The sequence below is a fragment of the Salmo salar genome, chromosome 15 (assembly GCF_965601325.2).
Source record: "Salmo salar chromosome 15, fSalSal1, whole genome shotgun sequence".
NCBI lineage: Eukaryota > Metazoa > Chordata > Actinopteri > Salmoniformes > Salmonidae > Salmo > Salmo salar.
Genome location: NC_138305.1, coordinates 36,714,403 through 36,741,993, shown reverse-complemented (window position 1 = coordinate 36,741,993; position 27,591 = coordinate 36,714,403). Strand labels below are relative to the sequence as shown.

The window sequence follows — 27,591 nt, the reverse complement described above, 5'->3', positions numbered from 1 at the left end:
ACACTTGTTAAATATAGCTTTCCAATACACTCAAGAGTTCTACAGTCTCCTGCCCAGGAACAACAGGTGAAAAGTCAGGGTCTTGGCTTCTGACAAAGGCTGTCTGCACTTACAGTATCTACCCTCCTCTCCATCTAACTCTGGATATCTCTATTTGAAGGGAAAACGGTGGCAAAAAGTGACAGTTGAAGCAACTCTGACCACCTCCTCTTGTCTGCTGGTCTCTCTCTCGATCACTCACTCACTCGTGCATCGCCTCACTGTGACTCTGCTGGGCCAAACCCCTGGGTTAGGACAAAGCTTGGGGTTTATCTTCAGACGGCTTTTCATTGCCTCTGTAACTTTGACAGGAGAGAAGAGGAGAAGCAAGGTAAAAGAGAAGAGTAACAGGAGAGAGGATAGGTATCTTTTGACAAATCTACCTTTATCATGGTGTCTCTTTTTGACACACACAGTCAAGGTAACTGAAGTACATTGAGACATTGAGGAGACACTGTTTTTACTGTGGGACTTGATTCTCAGTAACTCAGATATTCACCTTTTAACCTGTCGTCACCTGTGATTTGGAACCATTGAGAACAGGTAAGGAAACATTCCATTCATAAAGTGGAATGAATTGTTACATTCACTGCTGTATTTCATGAAAGACTTGTGTCTACTGAGAATGACTTTATATACAGTAGTTCTCTATAATGAATAAGATGTTACTTAGAATTAAAAATACATGCCGTTTCAGTCCATGGTTCAGTATTGATTCATTCTTGATAACATCCACTAACCCATGTGTGTAGAGGATGACCCAGTCATGAATGGGTCAGTGTGGAACACATTGTGAATCAGTGAGTTGGTAAAGAACATTAGTTTTGTTGCCACTCGCTCTGACGTCCGGTCCAGGCTCAACACAGGAAATGGTACGTTAGGAGGTTAATTGATTACATCTTTTACCAGAAGAAAGCTTTAGCTCGCTCTCTCTCTCTAGAGGAACTCTTAAAAGTACTAATAGCAGAGTAACAAAACAGAGTAGAGAGAATAGTTCAAGGGTAAGCAGCTAGATTTTTGTCGGAGCGGATTGTCAGGGGGCCGGAACATAATTATAATAAATTGTACACTGCAAATTGACCACAACTAAGCCCAGATAGAGATTGTATTTTCAAATACAATAATTTTATACCTTGATTACATTGAGACATCGCATCTCTTTTTTTATTTGTGGGAATACTTGGTGAACAGATTTCTTCAATGAAACTAATTTTCAGCAGAATTCCTGGTGATTTCAATGTTTTATGCTAAAAAAACGATGGCTTGCCGGTTTTTGGCCCGCGGGCCACCTGTTGCCGACCCCTGCAATGGTTGTTCAACTTTCTCAGGACTGTGAAAATCCTTGAAACGTCAAATGTGTTCAAGTTGAATGACAGTTGAACTAAGAACAAGTTAAATTGAAGTAATTAGTGTTCACGAATATCTCACCTTCTTAACCTAAGGAGACATCCATTACATTACATGGACAGATAATATCTTGTCTCTCCACTTAGACGTTTTCCCATGTGAAAACAATAGCTGTACACAAAGGGCTTTATTCTGATAAGAGCTTCCATGAGAGCCCCCTCTGTTTGAAGGCACAAAGTAAACAGTGGAGCTGCCTCACCCCTTCTGTTACTCCAGTGGCAGCCAGTGGTCCCATGTGGCGCAGTCGGTCGAGCATGGCGCTTGCAACGCCAAGGGTTGTGGGTTTGATTCCCAGGGCCACCCATACGTACAATGTATGTACGCATGACTGTAAGTCGCTTTGGATAAAAGCATCTGTTAAATTGCATATATGATGTGGGCTCCGCCAGCCTGTGGTACCATTCATCCCTAGGCGGACTAAGGAGCGTTTCATTAATAACTTTTTCCACTGTCTTTATTGTAAGTTATTTTGAATCAGATCTAAAGAGTTTTCCCCTCTGTGATGATACAATAAATGTCTGCTGTCCATGCGGGTTAGGGAGGGCTTCAGTGGCTTTGCGTCATCCCATCATTGTCATCGGTGATAGGAACTCCACACAGAAATCCTGTGTGTTATGTGGGGGATGAACAAGGGGTTTAAAATGTCTATTGTCATTTGTAATAGACAGCTCATAGGTCAGTTTGTTTTGAAATATTTTTGACAGTGCCAATAGCGTTCAGAACAACTAAAGACATAGTGAGGTCCTGTTGCATATAAATGCCAATTTCTCAGAGTGCAATTTACAAGGACCCCTTTTTTTTGTAATTTATAAGAATATTATTCTGGACAATTTTACACTTCCTCCTTAATCTAAATTAAGAAGCTGGTATGACTTTAATGGAGTGTACCTTCTTGGACAGATTACTGACATGTTGGGTAGTTAACGGGTATTACGTATGAACACTCGGGAACCCAGGGGCTCTCGAGTGGCGCAGCAGTCTAAGGCACTGCATCTGTGCTAGAGGCGTCACTACAGACCCTGGTTAGATTCCAGGCTGTATCACAACTGCCCGTGATTGGGAGTCCCATAGGGACACAACTGGCCCAGCGTCGTTAGGGTTTGGCCGGGGTAGGCCGTCATTGTAAATACGAATTTGTTCTTTAACTGACTTGCCTAGTTAAATAAAGGTTAAATAAAATGACTGCCTGTGGATGTCTCTCCTCTACTCCAGTCTGTCTAGAACTCAGATTGTCATTCTGCATTCCCTTGTGGTCTTGTAAGTTTCTCTGACAGCGCTTGTCTCTAAATCATCTGATTTACTGTGTGTCGGTGGCATCACTTCACTGGCAGCCAAAGCCCAAGTGATAAGACAGTGAACCATGAGATCACTTAACTAATTTAGCTCAGCAATCTTCCAGTGATGGAAACAGCAGTGCAGGTCCTCTTGTTTGGTTTCATAACAACAGCACCTCTGTTCCCATGACAACAAAATAAGGGACTAGAGAGAGATGGATTACATTTGCCTTCTTACCAGATAGGAGATCACAGTGAAATATTACTATATTATCCCTTTCTGTCCAGAGACCAGTGAAATATTACTATATTATCTCTGTCTGTCATAGTATGTGCACTTCCTTAAAAAAAGAAGTATCTCAAGAATGTTGAATGGAGATGACTGATGTGATCGTTTGAGTGAATAACCCATTGACAGCAAAATGCTGTGGGTGATTTTACATCCCTCAAGGGTGTGCCTCATAGAAAATGATCAAGGGAAGCAATGCATTGCCACCATGCTATTTAACATTCCATATCAACCCACCCTTCATGAAATCATCCAGCTTGCCTACACACTGAAGAGTGGAAGGTGTGGTACATGGGATGGACAGCAGGACCAAGACATGCACAAACGCACACAGACACGCACATACACAGAGCGATTTAGAGTGGTGCTGGACTCATGCAACGTCTCTGGATTCTTCACTCATTATCTTCACTCATTATCAGCTTGAACAGCTGCATCTGAAGCAACACAGAATCATTTCCAGCCCTTGCTACAGGACTGGTCCTAACAAAGGGAATTAAAGTCCTTGAAATTATAGCAGGTCAGCTGATTCAATTCAGCTTTGTAAGAGCCGCTGTACTATGTGTATTTTCACCTGAATGAGGGACCATTTTGAAATGTGTGTTCAGAATATAACACATCTTTCAACTCACCTTTACTAATATAAAGCCTTATTAGCATGTTATATAGAAAAAATATGATATTTACTGTAAGATAATTTTGTGAGCTGTCTTTTTTTTTTTTTCTCTTGCAAGAATTTAGTCCTCGCCCCATTTGTCCTGACTTTCCTAGAGGTTATGACAGTATGTGTTTTCTGGGAAACTGATGACAACCAAATAGTTGAGTGTTTCATGCTTAAGGAGAAAATAGGCTGTAAATACCAAAATAATAAAACACACAGTCAGCATTAATCCCCCTGCTCACACACTTTCCTCTCTCCCCCTTTCTCCTTCCTTCACTCTCCCTCGTAGATGTCTCTCGCTTTAAGGGAAGTGACTTCATCATCATTCCACTAGAAAGGCATTTGAGACTGGCCAGCTTGACAGAGGACTGCAGCTGGCCACTGATGTCAGTTTGCTAGACCCATAGCCACGTATTAGACATTAGCACATAGGCTTGTGAAGATAGATACAAACATGCCATACATTTTGCTCATTCATTTTCATTGTTGTTTGACTGGGAATTGAATTGGATTGTGAGAGGAGAGGCATGATGATGTTAGGGGAAGTCAAGTCATGGTCAATATGATTTCTGCTAAAACCCCTGGCCTGGCTTCTTGTTGTTTAGAACTTTCAACTTGGTCAAGAGTCTGATTTCTAATTTTATACCAGCCTTTCCATGAACCCTGCTGCTCACTCATTGTCTGACTTCACATACCCTTGTAAGGTGGCAGATAATTATGTAATGTAATGTTGCCAAACGGATGTGGATCATCAACTCAAATATACCACTCTACGAATCACAGAAGTGTCTTCTGTGACTCAGACTACCAGATAGCTTCCTTGTACAGTGCTCCTTCAAATTATAAGGCTATCTTGATAACCCTGACATTTCAGGAACCATTTAATCTTCCCCTTTGCTTTTCCGATAAGAGTAAGAATTAATTCTGTCCAACTCCAATGTTATAAGCCCTACAGATGATGATGATGATGATAGAGATGTACTATATGAATGAGTGTATGTGGGGGTCCAACACTAGCAGGTGGGTTCTGCACGGGCCAGGGGGGAAGTTGTCAGTAGCGAGGTGAGATTAAGATCTGAAATGCTACAGATTGGAACCTGACCAGGACCCAGTGATATTCTACTCTCAGTCCACTGTATACATCAGCACTTCATGCAGTAAGCACTTAATATTAATAGCAGACTATATCATTGTACAGTGTAGTGTGTTGATGTCTGCAGAGTTACATTTACACAGTGGTAAGCTGTCCCCAGAGGTTTAGTAACATGTATATCAGTGGTCTGGACATTTTTATATGGTATGATAGCACATAACAAACCATAGCATTACTAACAACATGGCGTTGTGGAATATGTAACCTAACCAGATGCATATAACCAGATAACAATGTTGTTCTATTTACACAGTCTATAACTTTGGTCTCAGCTTTGTCTGTCTGAAACCATGGAGACAGTTTTCCTTCTTGTACAGAGTTTCACAGAGTTTTGTTTTACCACCCTGGTCTGGACCCGCAGTCACTCGTGACCCCACCTGACCTTTGGTCACAAGGTTGTCTTGGTCCTGGGATGGTAGGAGACTTCAGGAAGTGACTGCTTTCCATTGCATTTACAGAGAGTTGTGACATCGAAAAGACAGAGTGACCTCCTCTTGAACCTATAAACTCTGTGATATGCATTTCACAGAGGGAGACTGAATAATAATATGCTGTAGCTAATCAGTCTACCCCAGAGGTGACCAGGGTTTGAAATGTACAGAATCTCCACACAGAGTAATGGGGGTTCCATTCGAGCTGTGTTCTCATTAGAAGTGAGTTATTGTAACTTTGTTTTAGTTTTGATAGCTTTGTTTGGATTGTTCCACCCCCCCCCCCCCCCCCCCAACCCCAGCTGGCAGTGGTACTTACTGACAGTGGCAGCTGAACTCATGAATACAACATGGTCCAAAGCAGACTCCCAGAGAGGGCTCACTCAATCATCTGATAAACGAAGTGCAAAGCTGTGTGAAGTTCTGATGTTGAACACAGCTCTCTCTGCTGTGTACCCCATACAGGGTTGTCAAGACAACCACAACATAATATTTAACTTTTGGAAATGGGGTGAAATCTAGTCAGCATATTATCACCATTATTATTCTCAGAGGAGTATAGCTATGGCAAGTGTATGGTCAGTTATGCCTCTAACTCCAGTTACGCTGATTTTTACCCCTTCACTCCGAGTTACTGTACAGCAGCAGGATTGGATTTTAGGTCTTCAAAATAAAGTCTCTCCACAATCAATGTACCTCTTCCAATATGTAGTCACATTGGGAGTCTTCAGTCGCATTCCATTTCAAAGGCATTTTTTTAATAGCTACAAATTCAAGTGGGGAGGATTTGGACAGCTGCCAGCACCTGTCTGTCATGCCTACTCCTGCTCCCCCTCTTCAGCGCTCGACGTCGCTGGTCTACTAACCACCGTCCAGGGACCGTCATTACGTGCACCTGCTCCCCATCATTAAGCACACCTGGACTTGGGATGAACTGAAAGCAGTTATATCCTACCAACGGGACATTAAAAACTGTAATATCTTATATTTCACCGAATCGTGGCTGAACGACGACATTAAGAACATACAGCTGGCGGGTTATAAACTCCATCGGTAGGACAGAACAGCAGCCTCTGTTAAGACATGGGGCAGGGGCCTATGCATATACTGTATGTAAACAACAGCTGGTGCACAACATCTAAGGAAGTCTCGAGGTTTTGCTCGCCTGAGGTAGAGTATCTCATGATAAGCTGTAGACCACACTATCTACCTAGAGAGTTTTCATCTGTATTTTTCATAGCTGTTTACATAACACCACAGACTGAGGCTGGCAATAAGACCACACTGAATGAGCTGTATTCCGCCATAAGCAGAAAGAAAACGCTCACCCAGAGGCGGTGCTCCTAGTAGCCGAGGACTTTAACGCAGGGAAACTTAAATCCGTTTTACCAAATTTCTATCAGCATGTTAAATGTGCAACCAGAGTGAAAAAAAACTCTGGATCACCTTTACTCCACACACAGAGACGTATACAAAGCTCTCCCACACCCTCCATTGGGCAAATCTGACCATAATTCTATCCTCCTGATTCCTGCTTACAAGCAAAAATTAAATCAGGAAGCACCAGTGACTCAGTCTATAAAAAAAGTGGTCAGATGAAGTAGATGCTAAACTACAGGACTGCTTTGCTAGCACAGACTGGAATATGTTCCGGGATTCTTCCGATGGCGTTGAGGAGTACACCACATCAGCAATGAAATGCTTTGTAAATCTGGTCATGCTCACATCAACACCATTATCCCAGAAACCCTAGACCCACTCCAATTTGCATACCGCTCCAACAGATCCACAGATGATGCTATCTCTATTGCACTCCACACTGCCCTTTCACACTTGGACAAAAGGAACACTTATGTGAGAATGGTATTAATTGACTACAGCTCAGCGTTCAACAACATAGTGCCCTCAAAGCTCATCACTAAGCTAAGGACCCTGGGACTAAACACATCCCTCTGCAACTGGATCCTGGACTTCCCAACGGGCCGCCCCCAGGTGGTAAGAGTAGGTAACAACATATCCGCCACGCTGATCCTCAACACGGGGGCCCCTCAGGGGTGCGTGCTCAGTTCCCTCCTGTACTCCCTGTTCACTCATGACTGCACGGCCAGGCACGACTCCAACACCATCATTAAGTTTACTGCTGACACAACAGTAGTATGTCTGATCAACGGCAATAATGAGACGGCCTATAGGGAGGAGGTCAGAGACCTGACCGTGTGGTGCAAGGACATCAACCTCTCCCTCAACGTGATCAAGACAAAGGAGATGATTGTGGACTACGCCCCCATTCTCATCGACAGGGCTGTAGTGGAGCAGGTTGAGAGCTTCAAGTTCCTTGGCGTCCACATCCCCAACAAACTAACATGGTCCAAGCACACCAAGACAATCGTGAAGAGGGCAGGACAAAACCTATTCCCCCTCAGGAGACTAAAAAGATTTGTCATGGGTCCTCGGATCCTCAAAAGGTTTTACAGCTGCACCATTGAGGGCATCTTTATGGGTTGCATCACTCCCTGGTATGGCAACTGCTTGGCCTTTGACCGCAAGGCACTACAGAGGGTAGTGCATACGGCCCAGTACATCACCGGGACCAAGCTTCCTGCCATCCAGGACCTCTATACCAGGTGGTGTCAGAGGAAGGCCCTAAAAATTGTCAAAGACTCCAGCCACCCTAGTCATAGACTGTTCTCTCTGCTACCGCACGGCAAGCGGTACCGGAGAGCCAAGTCTAGGTCCAAGAGGCTCCTAAATAGCTTTTACCCACAAGCCATAAGACTCCTGAACGGCTAATCAAATAGCTACCCAGACTATTTGCATTGCCCCCTGCAAAAAACTCAGTTTCTGCACCTGCTTCCTAACTCCAAGTGCGTACGTTACACTGTTAGTACCTAGTTTCACATGGACTACGTAGGCTGGTCTGGGTGACCGTCCACAAGTAGCCCTGATTGCACCAGACACTGCATCAAATCTTCCACTGTAACTATACAGCAGAAGAGGCTGGTGGGAGGAGCTGTAGGAGGACGGGCTCATTGTAATGGCTAGAATGGAATAAATGGTGGTTTCCATATGTTTGATACTGTGCCATTTATTCCATTCCAGCCATTACAATGAGCCTGTCCTATAGCTCCTCCCGACCAGCCTCCTCTGCTATACTGGAACAAAATTTGCCAAAGAATAGATTTCAAATGAGTTGTCTGACAACAGGACTGCCTTGAACCAAACCACCAACTGCCTTGGCCCACACCGCCAGTCTGTTTCCCAGATTAGCTGCACTGTCCACATGCCCATGGAGGAATGTGAGTGCGAGAGAAGCCAGGAAGTGCTATCATTATCCACCATTTGTTTCTATAAATAGCAGAGGTCTTTCAATATTAGACGATGTAGCATAAATCTTGAAAAAATGTGTGCAGAGAATCATAGGAGCGAATTAGTGAGTTAGCAACTGTGTGATCATATGAGCACTGCAGCCCAGTCTGACAAGCAGCAGCGAAGATTTATTTACAATTGTTGGCTGGTGTATGTGAGACCTATAGTTGTGGAGTAAAAGTATTGTCATCTGTTTAGAATGCTGATGGCTTATAAAGTGATAGTCTTTTGGAGTTTCCCCTTCTGGATCCCACTGCACAAGTGGAGGGATGGGGTCCACTATAAATACTTATGGAAAACTTCACCAGCAGACAGCTGTGCATGCCGCCCAGCCCAAGGTCCAACTCACAAATAGGGGTCTTGCCCTTACTTACCTCCCTCTTTTCATGGGCAGAGAATTCACATACAAATGTAGGATTTTAATTTGAGCCAGTTTGCTACAGCAGAAAAATAATCCTGCAATTATTATGTGGATTATAATTCATGGACATTTTTGTAGGGGTTAAAGGGAAATCAAGTCTGAAATTTCAAAGTGAAAATGACAACAATGCCTTTTTAAACCTCAAATACACCAAGTTTTAAAATATAAGTTTTCATAAAACAGGATGATCAAATTAAGATCCTACATCTGTAGGTCGCATCCCAAATGGCACTCTACTACCAATGGGCCCTGGTCAAAAGTAGTGCACTATGTAGGGAATAGGGTGCCATTTGGGATGGACTTAATGGTACACTGTACCATCAGCGTAAGTGTAAGTTGGGGACACCAGCCTGGCATGATCACATCCCTATAAGTGAAATACAAGTTGTGAACAACAGCAAATAGTAGATTTATTTTCTGTTTTAACTTCACTGTTATTGAAGGATGGGCATGAGACGGAGGAGAACATGTACATTGTAGTGGGTGACTTCATATGGTTTGAAGCAACTTCTGAATAACATCGTAAATATTGCCACCCTTTCCCCAGAGCCTGTTCAAGATATTCAATACAGAGCCTTTAGGTAAACGCCCCAACGCAATATTCTACCTGCTGTCACCCACAGCTTGTCTTAGCTTTATTTTCTTTCCACATTTCTTCATTTTGGTTCAAATCAAACTGACGCTCCATGGCTGTACCCGCGGGAGCGCTTGGCTTCTCCCCTGAAACAACGACTATTAACGCCCAGCTCTAAAGTAGCTGCTACTGTTTTGCTGACAAGATTCTCTAAGTCTGAGTCACACACTTCTTTCATCCGAGACTGTGCGAACTTGGGGCACTTTGGCCTCATTCAGATGAAATGGCTTCTTTCCCTGAGCACCCTCACCACAGATTATGGATCCCCTGTGTCTGCTCTCTGGGCTATTGTGTTGATGTGTCATCATCATCATCATACCTGGCATTGTCCCAAAGCACGACTCCCGAAAATAGTTGATTATTTTGATTCAAACAAATAGATGAAAAGTCATCTTCCATATTCAATCAAAATTGCCCATCTGTTATGAGTATATTGCGTGATCCGCCTCTGATACACAGAGATAATGATGCTTCTGAAGCTGACTCATTCCTTAGACTCTAATTACAGAGTTACAACAAACACACTGGTCAGATCAATGTCCATACAAGGCCAGCCAGGCCAGGCCTACTGTAGCCTAGCTCCCTGGTGTGAGATGATGGAAAGCCTGTCTCTGGCTCTCTAGATTGTAGGGCAATGGAAACAATGGATCTGACTTGGCTGGCACCGTTGGGGGCCGAGAGCGCTTGGCCAGGAAATGTCCTCATTTCTCTTTCATTATAAGTGCAGAGTGTCCAAGCAGCAGTAAAGGCATTAACTAACCCACTACATATACTGTAGTTACAATTACAGTAACCTTGTCCCCAGGCTAATTGAACATAGCGGGGAGGTGTCTGGTGAAAGAGATTAGAGTTACACATGAATATTGTAAAGTCATGGCAGTCCTGTATTGGTGTGGGTTTATATAGCCTACCATTCAAGGTCACCTGTTTTTTGATGCATTAACATCACACTGAATATATTACTTTATCCAGGTTAGAAGAACACAGTTGCTATTATAGCTACTTGCCTCATAATATTCATTTGGTTCCAGATGTTGTTAAAAGTCCCCATGAGAACATTCTTCTAGACCATTCTCACTCCTTAGGTTGGGTCCCACACCTAATCACAATCAAGAACAGCAATTTAAGAAACAGAAAAGGGGAGCAGTATGAAATGCTATGCACTCTGGGAGTACAGCAGGAATGACACGGAGCATTAGTCAGAGGTGAGGGAGAGTATGTGAGATCACAGAGGAAATACTGTGAATATGCTGCATTTCTGCTATTGATTAAAAGTCTGAGGTCATACTTAAACGTGGCTGAGATTACATGAAGAACATTTGTTCTCTTGTACAAGCTTTTTTACTGGCCCCCATTCACATCGACTGGGCAGTAGTGGAGCTGGTCAAGAGCTTCAAGTTCCTTGGTGTCCATATCACTAAGGATCTATCATGGTCCACACACACCAACACAGTCATGAAGAGGGCACGACAACGCCTCTTCCCCCTCAGGAGGATAAAAAGATTTGGCATGGGCCCTCAGAACCTCAAAGTTCTACAGATACACCACTGAGAGCTTCTTGACTGGCTGCATCACCGCTTGGTATGGAAACTGCTTGGCATCGGACCACAAGGTGGTACAGAGGGTAGTGCGTAAGGCCCAGTACATCACTGGGCCCGAGCTCCCTGCCATCCAGGACCTCTATACCAGTTAGAGGAAGGCCCAAAAATGTTTATATCAGGCGGGGTCAGAGGAAGGCCTCCAGCCACCCAAGTCATAGACTGTTCTCTCTGCTACCACGCGGTCTCGCTCTCGCTCCGTCTCGCTGTCTCTCACGCTCTCGCTCGTTCCCTCTGGTTTGTTCAAATTTGATATCAATGGTTTTTGTTTGGCATACATTTTAAAGTAAAAAAAACAGAGACAAAGTGCAATTCCGTTACCGTGGAATTGCCCATATTCTATTTGGGCTGTGGATTCAGAGTCCCTCTCGTCCGTCTTCCCCCTGCAGGTGAGAATGCGGTCCAGGAGCAGCACAGCCATGGAGGACCCAGATGACAGACAGATAAACCGGGCTACCCAGCCCACCAAAGCCTTCAAAGAGGAGGAGGAGAACACACTAGAGAAACAGAAAGAGGGGAAGATCCAGACGGTGGAGCCTGGAAAGGTGAAAAGGCCTAGTAGAACCCCAGAAATCAACAGAGGACAACAGAATGCAGCATGGGTGATGGACCTCTCTAAGGAGGACTTTCTCCGTCTGCTGGGGGTCATGGAGGGAGAGGTGCAGGTGAGAGGTTCTCCACTGACACTGTGCTGCTGTTTGCTAGCTACTGTAACTTCTAACATTTCTTGCGTCCCAAATGGTGCCCTACCCCCTTGATAGCGCTCTGGTAAAAAAAAGAAAGTAGTGCACTAAATAGGGAATAGCGTGCCATTTGGAATGCACACAGAGTTTCTTCACACTGTGCTGCTGTGTGCTAACTGCTAACATTGTGGTCAGTGGTTTTGGTTATATTTGGCAGGTGGTAACATCTCAGTGTCAGGCTTGACATGTTAGTGTAACCAGGAGTCATCCTATTGATTCACTGCTGGGGAGTCAACCTCAGTGTCAGCGGCCATGAACTCTGGTCCCTTCCAACTCTGCCCCACTCTGCAGATCCCAATGAGCAGGAAGCAAAGACCACTAAGGGCTGTCCAGTGTTAAGCCTGCTGCTAATTATTTTCTTAACAGAGTTCCATTTCTAAACAAACCTCCAGGGAGAGAGGGCTGCTGCTGCTGTCAGTTCTATCCTCAACCCTCGCTCCGTCCAGCTGACTTGTTTAGGTGTGTTGATGACTTTCCAAAGTTGCAACTTGGGGTAAACAACATGCCCTCCTACTACACCGTATGTTGAAATCTAAACCTGAACATGTTGAAATCTAACCCTGAACATGTTGAAATCTAACCCTGAACATGTTGAAATCTAACCCTGAACATGTTGAAATCTAACCCTGAACATGTTGAAATCCAACCCTGAACATGTTGAAATCTAACCCTGAACATGTTGAAATCTAACCCTGAACATGTTGAAATCCAACCCTGAACATGTTGAAATACAACATGCTCTGAACGTCTAATCAACACTGAAGAATGGTTCATACTATCTAAATGACTTGCTAATGATAGTACAGTGGTGTGACGATAACTCAACTCTCTATTAACAGTTTAAGGAGTGAGATAAAGAAGGGTTTTGTTGTATAACTGTGTCCTGACTGGCACCCTATATGGTGCACTACTTTTGGGTTCTGGTCAAAAGTTGTGCACTACATAGGGAATAGGGTGCCATTTGAGAAGCAACCTGTGTTATGAAAATTGCATTTGAATGAAAGGAGACACTCAGGAGTCTGACTAGAACAGTGCCACCCTGTGGGGAGAGTTAAGATCACAGTGCTGGAAAAAACACCATAAAATCTACTGTTAATTTTCAATAGTTGCCCCACCCTGTGGTCATGTCAATATGATGATCATACTTCAAAATAATTGTATATGGTTTCTCCTGGATTTTCTCTAACCATTCTGACAGCTCATAAACCACTTAAAAGAACTAAAACCTCAATCTCTAATCACAATAACAAAGCCACATCTGTCAGTTTGAAGTGGTTTTATTGTCATCTAGAATAAAGAAGATCAAAGTAAAAAGAAGGTTATTGTCTTTGTCTCAGTTTAAATGGTTCTTAGATGACCTAACGTGTCCACCTGCTCCTCGTGTCTGTAGGCCAGAGAGGATATCATCCACATGCTGAAGTCAGAGCGTACCCAACCCGAAGCCCTGGAGGCCCATTACGGCTCAGCTGCCCCAATCAAACCCCTCCAGGCCCTGCAGAGAGACAGCCTACTGACCAACAACACTACAACGCTAGGGGACGACGTCTACCAGATGCCCATGCAAGAGGTAAGGCAGTGCCACGATAGAAATGTATATCAAAATGAATATAGATTAAAGATAGCTAGCCATTAGCTACCCTGTGTTAGTAAAGAAGTCAATGTTTAATCCGCAAGCGCGCTATCCAGGCGCTTCGGATAGGATAGCCAGTGTATGAATGAGTCAGACAAATGGCTTCCTATTCCCTAATTAATGCACTACTTTTGACCATATGGGCCCTGGTCAAAAGTAGTGCACAAATTTGTTATTAGGGTGCCATTTGGGACGAAACCATGGTGGTTGTCATTGAAGACCCTCTAATATGTTGATTAGTTGGACCGGTTGGAGGACAAGCATCGCGAGACTTATAGGCGTATGCTGGAGCAGCTGCTGCTGGCTGAGAAGTGTCACCGCCGCACAGTTAACGAGCTGGACAATGAGAAACGCAAACACACCGACTTCATGAACAAGAGTGATGACTTCACCAACCTACTGGAACAGGAGAGGGAGAGGTGAGGGGAAGTGTGTGTGTGTGTGTGAGTGAGATTTGCCTGTTCCTATCGCATTCCATGTGAGTACGCACATCATGTTTACTACAGAATTGGTTGCGTGTCACGGGGACGTTGAGAAACAGGACATGATGAGGGATGAAAGAGAAACCAATCTCAGCCATGGTGGGAGAGGGTTGGCGTCACTATCACACCGTCACACACCACAGCCCTCTGCTCTGATGCCAGCTCCTCTCTGTCTCTGTTTCTCACACACACACGTTTGTTTTCCTATCCTTGTGGGGACCAACCTAACCCTTAACACCTAATTCTAACCCTAAACTATAAGCCTAAAATAGTTTTTGTTCCTTGTGTGGAACGGCGAAATGTCCCAACTTGTCAGAATTTTCCTTGATTTACTATCCTTGCTGGGACTTCTGGTCCCCACATGGATAGTAAAACCAAAAAAACACACACAGTCTCCATCAAGCAGTTCTGCCAAAGCAATACCGGACAAAGAGCGAGGGACAAAGCTGTACATGAGACAGAGGCAGCTTAGGAAGAGGCCTGACGTAGCGTGTAAAGACACCCGAGCAAGTTAACCCCTCAAAGGGCTGGAAAGAGGTCCTAAGGGGTCCTGCAAGGCCCAGTTGATGAGGGCGAACAGTCAATGCTCAATAGAGTGATTGAATAGACTCAACCAATAAAAAAATGACACACCAGGACCAGGCAGTGCCACGTTCTCCAAACCTGTTCCTGGAGAGCTACCCTCCTGTAGGTTTTCACTCCAAACCTGTTCCTGGAGAGCTACCCTCCTGTAGGTTTTCACTCCAACCCTGTTCCTGGAGAGCTACCCTCCTGTAGGTTTTCACTCCAACACCGTTCCTGGAGAGCTACCCTCCTGTAGGTTTTCACTCCAACCCTGTTCCTGGAGAGCTACCCTCCTGTAGGTTTTCACTCCAACCCTGTTCCTGGAGAGCTACCCTCCTGTAGGTTTTCACTCCAAACCTGTTCCTGGAGAGCTACCCTCCTGTAGGTTTTCACTCCAACCCTGTTCCTGGAGAGCTACCCTCCTGTAGGTTTTCACTCCAACCCTGTTCCTGGAGAGCTACTCTCCTGTAGGTTTTCACTCCAACCCTGTTCCTGGAGAACTACCCTCCTGTAGGTTTTCACTCCAACCCCAGTTGTAACTAATCCGATTCTCCAGGAACAGGGTTGGACAGCCCTGACGTAACCATTGTCAATGAACACACCATATAGAAGAAGTACTGACATAGTGAAATATATGTTGCTATAGCTATGAGTCACAGTATTATGGCAATATTACTTAGATTACTTTTCTAATGGCATTGCTGTTATATTAATAACACACCCATTTACCTTTATTATTAAAAAGCTGCCATTTCCCATCAAATACACTTATCCTACTGTGAGACCAACTATGTTTTTGGCTATGGCTTTAAAGTAACTGTCCAGTGAAAATCTCACTTTTAAAAGTTCATATTCTGTTAACTCATACCCAAATAATGTTGTTGACCCATCCTATGCTCGTATTTGTGGCCCAAAAAAAAAAAAAAAAATATATATATATATATATATATATATATATATATATAAACACAGAAAATGTGTATCTGAAACAAACTGTTTAAAAAAGACTTGCTATTTCCTCATGGAGGATGATGTCATCCTAAGCTGGCCAATCAGCGGTCTACTCGCATGAATATTTTTTACAACTGGTATACGCCAACACCATTCTGTTGTTGGGGTACGCCCACACCATTCCAACACAGAAAAGCAGATTTTTAACATACTTAATTACCATTTTCTGGAAGGGAAAACTATTTTACCCATATGGTAATTATAGGGACAGTTACTTTAAAACAAGAAGATGTAGAAGAGATTTACAAAATCCAATACCAGCATGATGCTCCAAAGTGGAATTTATGAGGCTCATAACAGAGGTGGAATCCAGATGTCAATCTAATCTGGCCCCCAGTAAAGTGCCTCAGTGGTACCCTGTTCCGTATGTAGTGCACTAGTTTTGATCAGGGCCCATAGGGCTCCGGTTAAAGGTAGTGCACTATGTAAGGAATAGGGTGCCATTTGGGATGTAGACTTAAAGACCTGCAAGTCAGGACAGAACCACTGACATCATCACCTATGTACAGAAGGGAAAGGGGAAAGGGGGATACCTAGTCAGTTGCACAACTGAATGCATTAAACTGAAATCAGTAATCTGAGTAATGTGATAAGACCCAGAGCAGGGATCTGTCTATCTGATAATGCATGGCCATGAATGGCCCCTCACCATCAGAACACTACAGTGCTACTCCAGGTGTAAAACACTCCCCAATGGAAAGAACTCATGCCTCACTGAACCGTTTACCCACAACATGAAAATATGGTAGTGTTTTGACAGTGGGTTGCATGCTTATTGACTAGTGGGCTTATGTAAGGAACTGATGGTTGGCCGTTCCTATTTGAGGAACAAATTGTGTTGTATATGTCTTCTTCTATGAGAAAAAAGCTGCCCTGCGTTTCCAAATAAACGCTGTGTACGCAAATCTTTTCTGTCCATTATAATTTTCTATAATGAATGACCTTGTACTTATTTATTTAATTGCCTCTTGTTCATATGTTTTTCACATGTTGTTCGTTACATTTCCGTACATGCAAATACATACATGCTCCTTCAGTAGTGCACTGTCTGACTTCCCATTAGGCAGAAGAGATCATTGCCTCAGGCCTCACATCATCAAGGGGCCTCATGAGCTGTGCATAAAAAAATAAAAACATTTTATTTTCTCATTTCTCCACTTGAGGCCCCCTCATGCTCCACTTAAGGCATTAAAACAAAAATCCACATCAAAATGTATCTGCGGTGGAAGGTGGCTGAGCTTCAGTGATGTTTTTCAGACCAGGAGACATCCTGAAAATCTGTCTTCTCACGAAAGCATGTGAAGTGTCCGAACGGTTTGGGACGTACCCCTCTCTGGAAAGATAAGAATCTTATGAGCACTATCTGCTCTACAACCCCCACAAGTGCCACGAGACTCGTCTGAAAGTAACCCCGGTAGAGGGACGAAAAATATATGGGAGTGACTAGGGCATTTCCACGTGAAAGGTATACATCTTTTTTGAGGGCTTCTTATATCGCTCAGATATAGGACAGACACTTCAAAACATACTTCCTTTCGATTACGTTTTTTCTATCCGTTTTTGCATGTATGAATCTGTTATTAAAAGGCTTTTCTATGGGCTAATAGCAGTGTTTGATCAAATAATATATACCTGTAGTTTTTACTCCTGCAGGGTTACTAAAAATGTAAAATCAAATAGCTAAATGATCATTGGTATGACCATCTTAAAACAATTCCATATGTTAGCTTAGTAGAAACCCAGCCTCGGGCCCTTAGACTCTAGGTGGATACAATAAGCATTTCTTTAGTAAAAAGACAGGTGCTGCTGATAATACTGCAATCGTCATCGAGGCAGAGGACATGTACGTGTAGCCCATGTATCTGATGCTGTCTGGCCAAAAAGATTATGGCATGTCATACTCTTTGTCTTGACAGCATCAGATACATGGGCTACATATAGTAAGACAGAGGGGGCCATGTTTCGCTTGCTTGGATGCTGTCTTCGGTGAGAACATGCAACAATTGCAAAGGAGTTACAGTTCATGTAAGGAAATCAGTCAATTGAAATGAATAAATTAGGCCCTAATCGATGGATTTCACATGACTGGGAATACAGATATGCATTGGTTGGTCCCAGATACCTTAGCAAAATGAGGTGATGTCGGCGGATGAACAGCACAACAATGGGCTTCAGGATCTCATCACAGTATCTCATTCAAAAGTGCATTCAAATTAACGTAGATAAAATGCAGTTGTGGTATGGGCAATTGTGCCCATACCATAACCCCACTGCCACCATGGGGCACTCTGTTCACAAGGTTGATTCAGTGTAGTTTCAGTCACTTGCTAATTAAAGGAAAGTTGGCGGGTGCACAGTGCACTGTTCGGATGCTGGAATTACTTTGGATGAATGTGACAAGGACATTTTTTAAGTGATTTGTTTGACAATCAGATGAACACATGACTGTTTGTGTTCATGGCACAATAAAAAGGTAATACATTTTTTTTTATATAGTTAAATGACATGTCTTTACTATAAATCCTGAGGGGGTCCTCAGACTGGCCTCTGCCTGGGGCCTCCAAATCACTAAGTCCACCACTGCAGTGGTGAGACTTTTCTCTCTCTGTTTGTGAGAATTAGACAAGAGGATGTTACCAGTAAATGCCAGACAGACGCTTCCCGGCATACACTCTGTGTTTTTCAGACATACAGCCCAGCGTCCAGAATGGCACCCTATTCGCTACATAGTGCACTATTTTTGACCAGAGCCTTATGGGCCCTAGTTAAAAGTAGTGCATAGGGCTCTGGTCAAAAGTAGTGCACTATATAAGGAACAAGGTGCTATTTGTGACACATCCAGTCTTTCCATGGACCCAATACACCTCTGCATAGTCAGGGCTTCACATTACTTAATGATTTTGAGGAATGCCCTTGAAATCCTAGTACCCCACCTGTGCTCAACCTGAGAACTGCCTTGTTTTTCTGAGTTGAGGACATGTAGAGTGGTTGGTTCAGTGAACTCGTGATCAAATTCACGGAGGGTTCACGGTCTGTTGGACGTAGCGTGGAGAAGACAGCCCATGACTTCAGTCTAATTACCTTGTTGAAAACAGCCAGCATGCTAGCAGATACCCATAGACTTCCAGTCACTGCGCTTACTTACGCTAGTTAGCATTGGCCCACGAAACTACGTCGAACTTCCTTCATACTGGACATAAAAATGTTATCCACAAGTTGATTTGACTTAAAGGGCCTCAAAATCCCAAAGTATTCCTTTAAGCAGGCTGAGAACAACAAGCTGACCAACAACCATACATTTAGTTAAAGCCTTTAGCTAGGTTTATATGAATGGAGTCTTAGAGGGAGTGTTAAAAATATGACATGTTTAAATAATACATTTGAGGGGTTTTATATTCCTATTTGGTTTGAGTGGGTCACATTCAGCAACATGGGAAATGACAGACTAGTGACCTCTGCACGATTCAAATGCATGAAAGTGATTATACTCCATCTCCAAACATGTTGTCACCTCAACATCATTACTCATTTGGTGAGCAGATGTCCATCTCTGGTTTCTCTCAGTCTCGAGTTTTGAAAGATTTTGTAAAGCAGCATGTGCTTTGTCTGTGGGAGTCTGTATACTGCAAACTAGATACTTACATGCTCTTGTCTTGTGCTCTCTGACGCACAGATTTGCAGTTGCCCCATCAACCCCCACCCCTCACGGATGACCCTTCCCCTCCGCGCCTCCCCCATCAACCCCCACCCCTCACCGATGACCCTTCCCCTCCGCGCCTCCCCCGTCAACCCCCACCCCTCACGGATGACCCTTCTCCTCCGCGCCTCCCCCGTCAACCCCCACCCCTCACGGATGACCCTTCCCCTCCGCGCCTCCCCCGTCAACCCCCTCCCCCGCTCTCTCAGCACCGTGTGATAACACATTCCTCCCAGCTGCAGTCATCTCAGAGATTCACTCACTGTAGGTGATGTCATAGACTTGACAACCCTGAGCACCTGTGAAAGGATGCAAGTCAGCGCACATACAGAGACGGAGACAGAGAGAACTCTGCCTCCACTCTGATGGAACCTCTCCCTCTACCACCACTCCTTTTCTATCAGGTCTTCTGTCAGTAGTTATTCTTACAAGAAGATAGATATGTTTTCCCTAAATGAAAATATAGTGATATGGCCGTCTCTGTGTTACTTTAAACTGAAACAAAAAAAATCTGACAAGATGATACTCTCCCAGAGGAAAACATTCTCCCTGAGTAGAGTAGTTTTTTTCAAATGTGACTTCTTCCTTTCTGTTGAAAGTTTTTTTTATTTTTTTTATAGTAATCGTGATTGTTATAGTAATTGGTGTGTCATTAGTTTTGTCTATCCTGTGGCTTTGGCCACAGACATGTGGTATGGGAGGTTTGGACCTTCTCTGCTAGACGTCACTGATAGGCCTCTCAACAGAATGCCGATGAATAGCCCTGCCCACCAGGAAACACACTCGTCATCTGCTAAAGGACGTATTCATAATGCCATGAAACACTACCATCACCACTGATAATGGTGGAATCCAGGGAGTATCTTGTATCACAACAATATTAGTCAATAGTAGTGCACTATAAAGGGAATAGGGTGCCATTTGGAACGCAAACGTGGTCTCCCCAGTAAGATTTTCTGCATACCTTGAAGTAGCCTTGTTGTATAATTCCTCTCTCCTGAAATGCAGTGGTAGCTAATGGTAAATATTTGCAGAGAGTCATGCAACAGTTAATTCCTCTATTTCCTTTAATCTGGAGCCTTTTCTCCTCGACAGCTGCCAGGCAGATTGTGTTGAAGGCCACCCTGGACCTCGTGACGCAGGTTTTAGGATTCATATGACAAGTGACATCGTCTGTGTGGTATTTGCATGATTCCATTTTAACAAGACCATAAGTGTTGCTCCCTAACCAGGAACTGTAGTGTGGGTGTGAGATCCTGTATGTGCTTTAATGGTGAGAGCATTGCAGTGCTGCAAATATCTGCAACCTTCCTGCGACAGACTAGCGTTCTGTCCAGGGGGTGTATTTATTCATCAAGCTTCCTTACAGTACAGAAACGGGAGCTTGGCCCATAGGGCAGGAGTCTTTCTGGTCTACTTGTATCCCACCTTGGGATTTGGCATCTATTAATTACACTGTGTACTATGGATGTAGCATCCTACACAGATAGACATTTGGGTTTTGTTCTACCACTTTGCTTCCCTTTGCATTCAAGGGACAGAAGATAATGAACTAGAGGGTCTGGCACTAGTGTGACATTGTTCTCCCCGAAACAAAACTTTCCCCTTGTTGCCTTGTTTCTATGGAAACACGATTGGTCACAAGAAGGACAAGAGACAATTGGGTCAGGCAAGACACCAGCTAGTGTATGGGAAGTGGAAAGACACTGCTAACTTAGTATCACTTTACCTCTGGTCTAAAAGGCTGCTGCAAATCTACTGTATTTCTCACAAATACAATTCCCGCTCTCTGTTGGAGGAGAGTGAGAGAGAGAGAAGAAAAGAAAGAGGGGAACAGGAAAGAGTGTGAAAAGCCTTCCCCCCTGGCTTGAACTCCTCCTCTGTGGCCAAACAAGGGCAGCACCATTCTGTTCCATGAATGGGAGGAGGGATGACATCACCACCCGCTAGTGGAGCAGGGCTAGTTTTACACAACATTCACCTTTCATTGTCCATTGATGACATGTTTGGAATGTGATGGCTAAGTCCCTGTGGAGTGGGGGCCCTCTCATGACCCTGTGAGAGAGCTGCTGCCTGCCTGCATACAGCTCAGCTCCTGCACTATCCAAAACACACTAGGCATGGACCTACCTGCTATGCATCCCTCCTGACTAGCAGTCGGTAAGTCTGATAGCTTAAGCTGTTGAAACTTTAAGAAAACAGTGAAATCTGCCTACGATCAATGTTGTTAGACCGGCTCCTGGTGGATTTGGGTAATGTGCCATGCAGGGAGAATGTTTGTAATACAAAGTAACAGGCTTCAACAAAGGACAATGATGTGCAGGACTCACTCCTGATTATAATATGTTTCTAGTGTGTCTACCATATGGATGGGGACCTGTTGCAGGTAGCAGACTCTCTATAGCACTTGGACAGAGAGACTCCCGCAGAGATTAGTTAAACATATACTAACATTATTCCGTTAAGGTTCACTCGGTGTCCCTGGGTTGGCAGTGTGCCACATTAAGAACACTGGTTGTGTTTTTACAGTTTAGCTAGCATATCTCTGATGTTGTGGTCCTTTGCTTTGTGTGAAGGGCAGGGTTACGGGTTACCCCTGTTGAGGAGAATCACGAGGGTTCAGGCTTCTAATCTGCCCTGCTGTTGTTCCCTCCTATCATGCCTTTGCCATCTCTTCTGCTTGCCTGCCTCCCATTCCAGCTCCCACCACTGCCCACGGGACTCTGGGCTGGGGGTAAGGAACTCATTTTGAGTCTGGTCAGGCTCCTCTACTCTGGGAACTACAGAGATGTGAAAGTGCACACTAACAGGGCAATCTATACAGTATAGTTCACTTCAGTGTCTCACATGCTACCTATCACAAATAAATGTTAGTCAACTTTGGAGATTTGTGAGAAATGTTGAGTTAGAATACTTTTTCATTCATTCTGTTAATCCTTTTTTATTTGTACTTTACAAACTCATAGGTTCAATAGTTGTAAGTGCTATGTAGCAGTAGTTGACTACAGTGTTCCTGTACACTGTTCCTGTGGGTGTAATTACAATGTAGTAGATTCACAGTGTCTTAATATAGAAGGGGATCAATCATTATTACATCAGGAGCAACATCTGAAAATCTCAAATAGAGAATTTCAATCACACTTCATATCTCTCTCACTCCCTCTGTCACTTTCTCTCTCTCCCTCTCCCAGATTAAAGGAGCTGTTGGAGCAGGAGAAGGTGTACCAGGCTCGTAAAGACAAGGATCAGAGCAGGAGGCTAGAGAAGGTCCGTGAGGAGCTGGTCAAACTCAAGTCCTTTGTCCTGATGCTGGTGGACGAGCGGCAGCTCCATATCGAGAAGATTGACCAGCAGAGCCAGGAGGTCCAGGACCTCAGCAGCGAGCTCCAGGAGAGAGAACAGCGACTGGTTGCTGTCAGCGGCAACGCCAAGGAGGACAGCCAGAAGGTCCTCAAACTCAAGGCGGAGCTAGAGTGCAAAGCTGCCAAGTTCACCCAGGAGCGTGAGGAGATGACTGCCAAGCTGGCCAACCAGGAGTCCCAGAGCCGCCAGCTCCGCCTGAAGCTGGCAAGCCTGGCCCACAGGATCGAGGAGCTGGAGGAAAGCAACAAGGCACTGCAGAAGTCAGAGGAAGATCTCCTAGAGCTGAGGGACAAGATCAGCAAGGGGGGGTGTGGGAACTCCAGCCTCATGGCGGAGCTGGAGACACTGCGCAAGAGAGTCCTGGAGATGGAGGGCAAGGATGAGGAGATCACCAAGACAGAGAGCCAAGCCAGGGAGCTGAGGAAGAGGCTACAAGATGAGGAGACCACTGGCCGGGAGCTGAGGCTGGAGGTGGAGAAATTGCAAAAGAGAATGGGGGAGCTGGAGAAACTGGAGAGGGCTTTCAACACAAACAAATCAGAGTGTGCAACACTTCATGTTAACATAGTAAGAGAGAAAGGGCTGACAAATGACTTAGCTGGTGAGCTGGACACAGTGAAAAAACGTATGAAAGAACTGGAGAACTCTGAATCGAGACTTGAGAAAGCAGAGATGGACCTAAAGGATGACCTGATGAAGCTGAAGTCATTTACAGTGATACTAGTGGATGAGAGGAAGAACATGACAGAGAGAATTAAACAGGAGGAGCTAAAGAGCGATGATTTAAATAAGATGTTCAAAACTGAGCAGGGTAAGGTTATGGAAGTCACAGAAAAGTTGATTGAGGAGAGCAAAAAATTCCTCAGACTGAAATCAGAAATGGAGGTAAAAGTGACGTCTCTTACTAAAGAGAAAGATGAACTGAAAACGAAACTCGCAAGTGAAGAGGAAAAGTGCAGGGATCTTAGCTTCAAGGTCGGCGTGATGAAAAAACAAATGAAGGGGCTAGAGGAGGCAGAAAGAGAATCATTAAAAAGCAGAGCTAATGAGTACAAAAGATCCCTAGATGAGCACAACAAAGTCAAGGAGCTAACGCAGGAAATCGAAAGACTCAAAAAACGCCTAAAACAGCTAGAGGTGGTGGAAGGTGACCTGATGAAGACAGAGGACGAGTACGAATTACTGGAGAAGAAGTTCCGAACGGAGCACGACAAGGCCAATGTTCTCGCTCAGCTGCTGGATGAGATAAAGAGTCAGACCGCCATGAACAAGGCCATAGAGAAGGGAGAGGCAGTGAGCCAGGAGGCTGAGTTAAGGATGCGCTGCAAAATAGAAGAGGCCAGAACCAGAGACCTGCAGGCAGACGTCCAGGCCCTCAAAGAGAAGATTCACGAGCTGATGAATAAGGAGGACCAGCTCTCCCAGCTGCAGGTGGACTACTCCCTCCTCCAGCAGAGGTTCCTGGAGGAGGACGACAAGAAGAAGAGCCTGAGCCAGGAAGTGGTCAATCTCACCAAGGAGCTGGAGGTCACCAAGCGCTACAGCCGCGCCTTGCGTCCCAGTATGAATGGGAGGAGGATAGTAGACGTCCCAGTCACCTCCACCGCAGTGCAGACAGATGTAGTGGTCAATGAGCCTGTTGAGGAGGACACACCTGCAGTGTTCATCAGGAAATCTGTCCTGGAGGAGAACCATATTATGAGCAACCTGAGGCAGAGGGGTCTAAAGAAGCCTGCAACCGTGCTGGAGCGCTATCCCCCTGCAGCCACTGATCTGGGCCTGAGAAAATCTTGGATACCTTGGATGAAAAAGAATGATGCAGTGACGATCACTCAGACCACCCCAGAGAAGACCCTATCCCATCAGGTTAATGGGAACTCTTCCCCTCATCCACCCGAGCTGACCATGTCCCAAAAGCCAGGCCAGCCGCTGCACATCCGAGTGACCCCCGATCACGAGAAAAGCACTGCCTCCTTGGAGATCACTGGCCCTCGTGCTGAGGACTTCTTCTCCAGCACCACCATCATCCCCACCCTGGGCCTTCAGAGGCCCCGCATCACCATTGTTCCCAAGCCCACCACCGTGTCCTCAAAGAGCAAGCCAGGTGAGGGCATGATGGGGGGGCCTGAGCGGTGCAAGTCTCCAGTCACCATCACCACCATCTCCAGGGCCAAGTCCCCAGACAGGAGTAAGGGCTCCTCCTACTCAGACTCGAACAGACCTAGAGAGGCCCCCGTCTCCATCATCACAGTGAACACCACTCCAGTGGCCTTTGCCTCCGCATCCCCTGAGCCCCATGACATGAGCACCATGGGCAGGGCTGTGTTCAAGGTGACCCCTGAGAAGCAGACAGTGCCCACGCCTGTCCGAAACTACAACTCCAATGCCAGTATCATTACCACCACAGAGGACAACAAGATCCACATCCATCTGGGAGCTCAGTTCAAGAGGCCATCACACCGCAGCAGTAGCAGCCCCACGGTGACAGTAAGGCCCCTTAGTGTGAGCACAGAGAGCAAGGAGGCACCCACAGGTACGGTGCTGCGCTCCCCATGTCACCCCAACAACACCACCATGCCTGGGAAGACGACGCCAAGCAAATTGACCAGCAGCATCACCATCACCCCCATCACCTCTGCCCTCTCCAGGCCAACTCAGTCTGTGGTGAGTATTCAAAATCGAGTATATTTACATAAGCTCTCTCTCTCTCTCTCTCTCTCTCTCCTCTCTCTCTCTCTCTCTCTCTGTCTCTGTCTCTGTCTGTCCCTTTATATGATGATTTGAACAAGGACTGTCTCACTAACAGATGCCTTTTATTGCACAAGAAATAAAAGAAATTGATTGGATGTAGTCATTTACAGATGGTAGGCTAAGTACATTCTATTCCATTATTAGTAACAAAGTATTTGTTCAATTATGTAACTTTCTTTTCAGATAAAACAATCTAAATGATATCCAATCTTCTATATTTCAGTTGCTTCTTAAATGTTTCAAAATGATATCAGGTGGGGTCTGCTCCCTAGATAGCACTGTTTCCAGGTATACCAAAATAAATACACTTCTTATATTATGTATTACTGTACCAATACTAACACTGGAATGAATTGAGATGCATATCCCCAACATAAAAAGGCCACTCTTAAAGGGCCTTGTTTTGACACACCAGTTTCTACTGGCACAAACTGACATGTTCCTTCCTTTTAACCCAAAATAGACCAGTGATGACCAATTTGGATGTTTGACTACTAAAGTGGGCTGACCTGCACATCAGCAATAAGACCAGCTTACTGTAGTGTATAATATCTTATCCCAGGTTCTGTTAATGGGATGCTAGCTTTGAAATGCACTTTCCTAATGCTGTGAAGTGTGAGGTGAGCTATGGTAACTATGGTAACATTGTGGCATTTCATACAGATAGATTTAAAAGAAGGTCTTTATGGATGGAAGCTTTTTGAAAGATAAGAAATGCAACACTTCAATTATATTGCAATTCAAATCAAAATCAATATCCAAGATGGCCAACTCTTGTCATCCCTCTTGAATCGGTGTGAATGTATTTCTTTCATTTACATGTAATTCTGCAACACTGTTTTAACAATGATAAAACAGTGGTCTCACAGCAACAAGTATATAGCTTGCCAGCTTGAATTTGCTTCCACCAAATGTACACAAAGTTGTTGTTGTTGCTATTGTGCTTGTCTATGATACTATGATAATAATACTTGAAAAAAACGTTTCTGTCTGTGCTTTTGTCTTACTTTGTGTAATTCCTTTCAGCCCGGGGCAGATGTGCAGTCATCTCGGGCCACGGCCACACGAATCCCTATGCCAAAAGGTATGAAAACAGGCAAGGCAGTTGTGACAGGCGTTTCCACTGTGACACGGTTAGAGTCGCGAGCCGAGAGCCAGTCTATGAAAATTGAACTGAAGAGGTCGACAGTCTGCAGCTCTACCTCCTTAGGGGGAGGGAAGTGCTGAGGGCCACATGCTGCCCCCACTATCTATCTATGGACTCAGAGTCACCCATGATTCAATTCTGACCAGTCTGTTGCCAGCCAAAAACAGATAGAATAGGATACTGTAGCCGGCACTGGACTTTATCTGCTCACAGATACACACAGAATAGCTCTATCAGAAACACAGACATGTCCCTTTTCTCCATTTCAAACATTGGGGCAAAGCACATTGAAATGTGATTGTATTGTAGTTATGTATGTTTTCCAAAAATATTTGTATATCTATGTTGATTTCGATCAGGCTGTGTGGCACGTTGACCAGAATGCATTTCCATGCATGTTTTAATCTGCCCAGAATGCAATGCTTTTTGTTTTGATTGACACAATGTTATTAGTCCCTCATCAGGCTTGTTGTCACACTGAGAGTTGCTGATATTTTTTGGTTTCATAATTCATGTTGTTAAAGGTCTAATGTAGACATTTTTTATCTCAATATCAAATCATTTCTGGGTAAAAATGAAGTACCTTAGTGTGATTGTTTTCAATTAAAATGGTCAAAAAGAAACAAAAATAGCATCTTAGCAAAGGACAATTTCTCAAGCAAGAATTTATGGGAATAGTCTGAGTGGGGAGGGGAAAACTGAAAATTAACTGTCTTTTTCAAACAGCTCTTACACCAAAAGGTGTTATGAATTTCGTGTGTAAAATGCCTATTGATCAGTCATCAACAACACTAATTTGTGCCACATTTTTTAAAATAATTTTTCTTTGGAATAAAGTACGACTGTTTGTTTATATTATTCATGTGGAGATATTACAATGCAAAATCTTCTTGATGTTCACTAAATAAATAATTTTGTGAAAGTAGGAGA

At 44.3% G+C, this 27,591-nt stretch overlaps 1 protein-coding gene across 2 annotated transcripts; it reads left to right on the top strand.

Annotated features, from left to right (window-relative positions):
• Positions 1-27,591, top strand: LOC106571271 (filamin-A-interacting protein 1). 2 transcript variants are annotated; one of them, XM_014144112.3, is made up of 6 exons: positions 1-582; positions 11,663-11,938; positions 13,407-13,583; positions 13,887-14,065; positions 22,592-25,427; positions 26,541-27,591. In XM_014144112.3, the coding sequence occupies exons 2-6, from the start codon at positions 11,669-11,671 to the stop codon at positions 26,739-26,741; spliced, it is 3,663 nt and encodes a 1,220-aa protein (XP_013999587.2). In that variant the 5' UTR covers positions 1-582; positions 11,663-11,668; the 3' UTR covers positions 26,742-27,591. The 2 variants fall into 2 exon arrangements, with proteins under 2 accessions (XP_013999587.2, XP_013999592.2); XM_014144117.3 differs by lacking the exons at positions 1-582; positions 11,663-11,938 and adding an exon at positions 12,339-12,475.

Coding starts and splice junctions, on each gene's coding strand:
- LOC106571271 (XM_014144112.3), top strand. CDS start 11,669: ATGCGGTCCAGGAGCAGCACAGCCATGGAGGACCCAGATGACAGACAG. Junction 13,584..13,886: donor ACCAGATGCCCATGCAAGAG/GTAAGGCAGTGC, acceptor TATGTTGATTAG/TTGGACCGGTTGGAGGACAA. Junction 14,066..22,591: donor CTGGAACAGGAGAGGGAGAG/GTGAGGGGAAGT, acceptor TCCCTCTCCCAG/ATTAAAGGAGCTGTTGGAGC.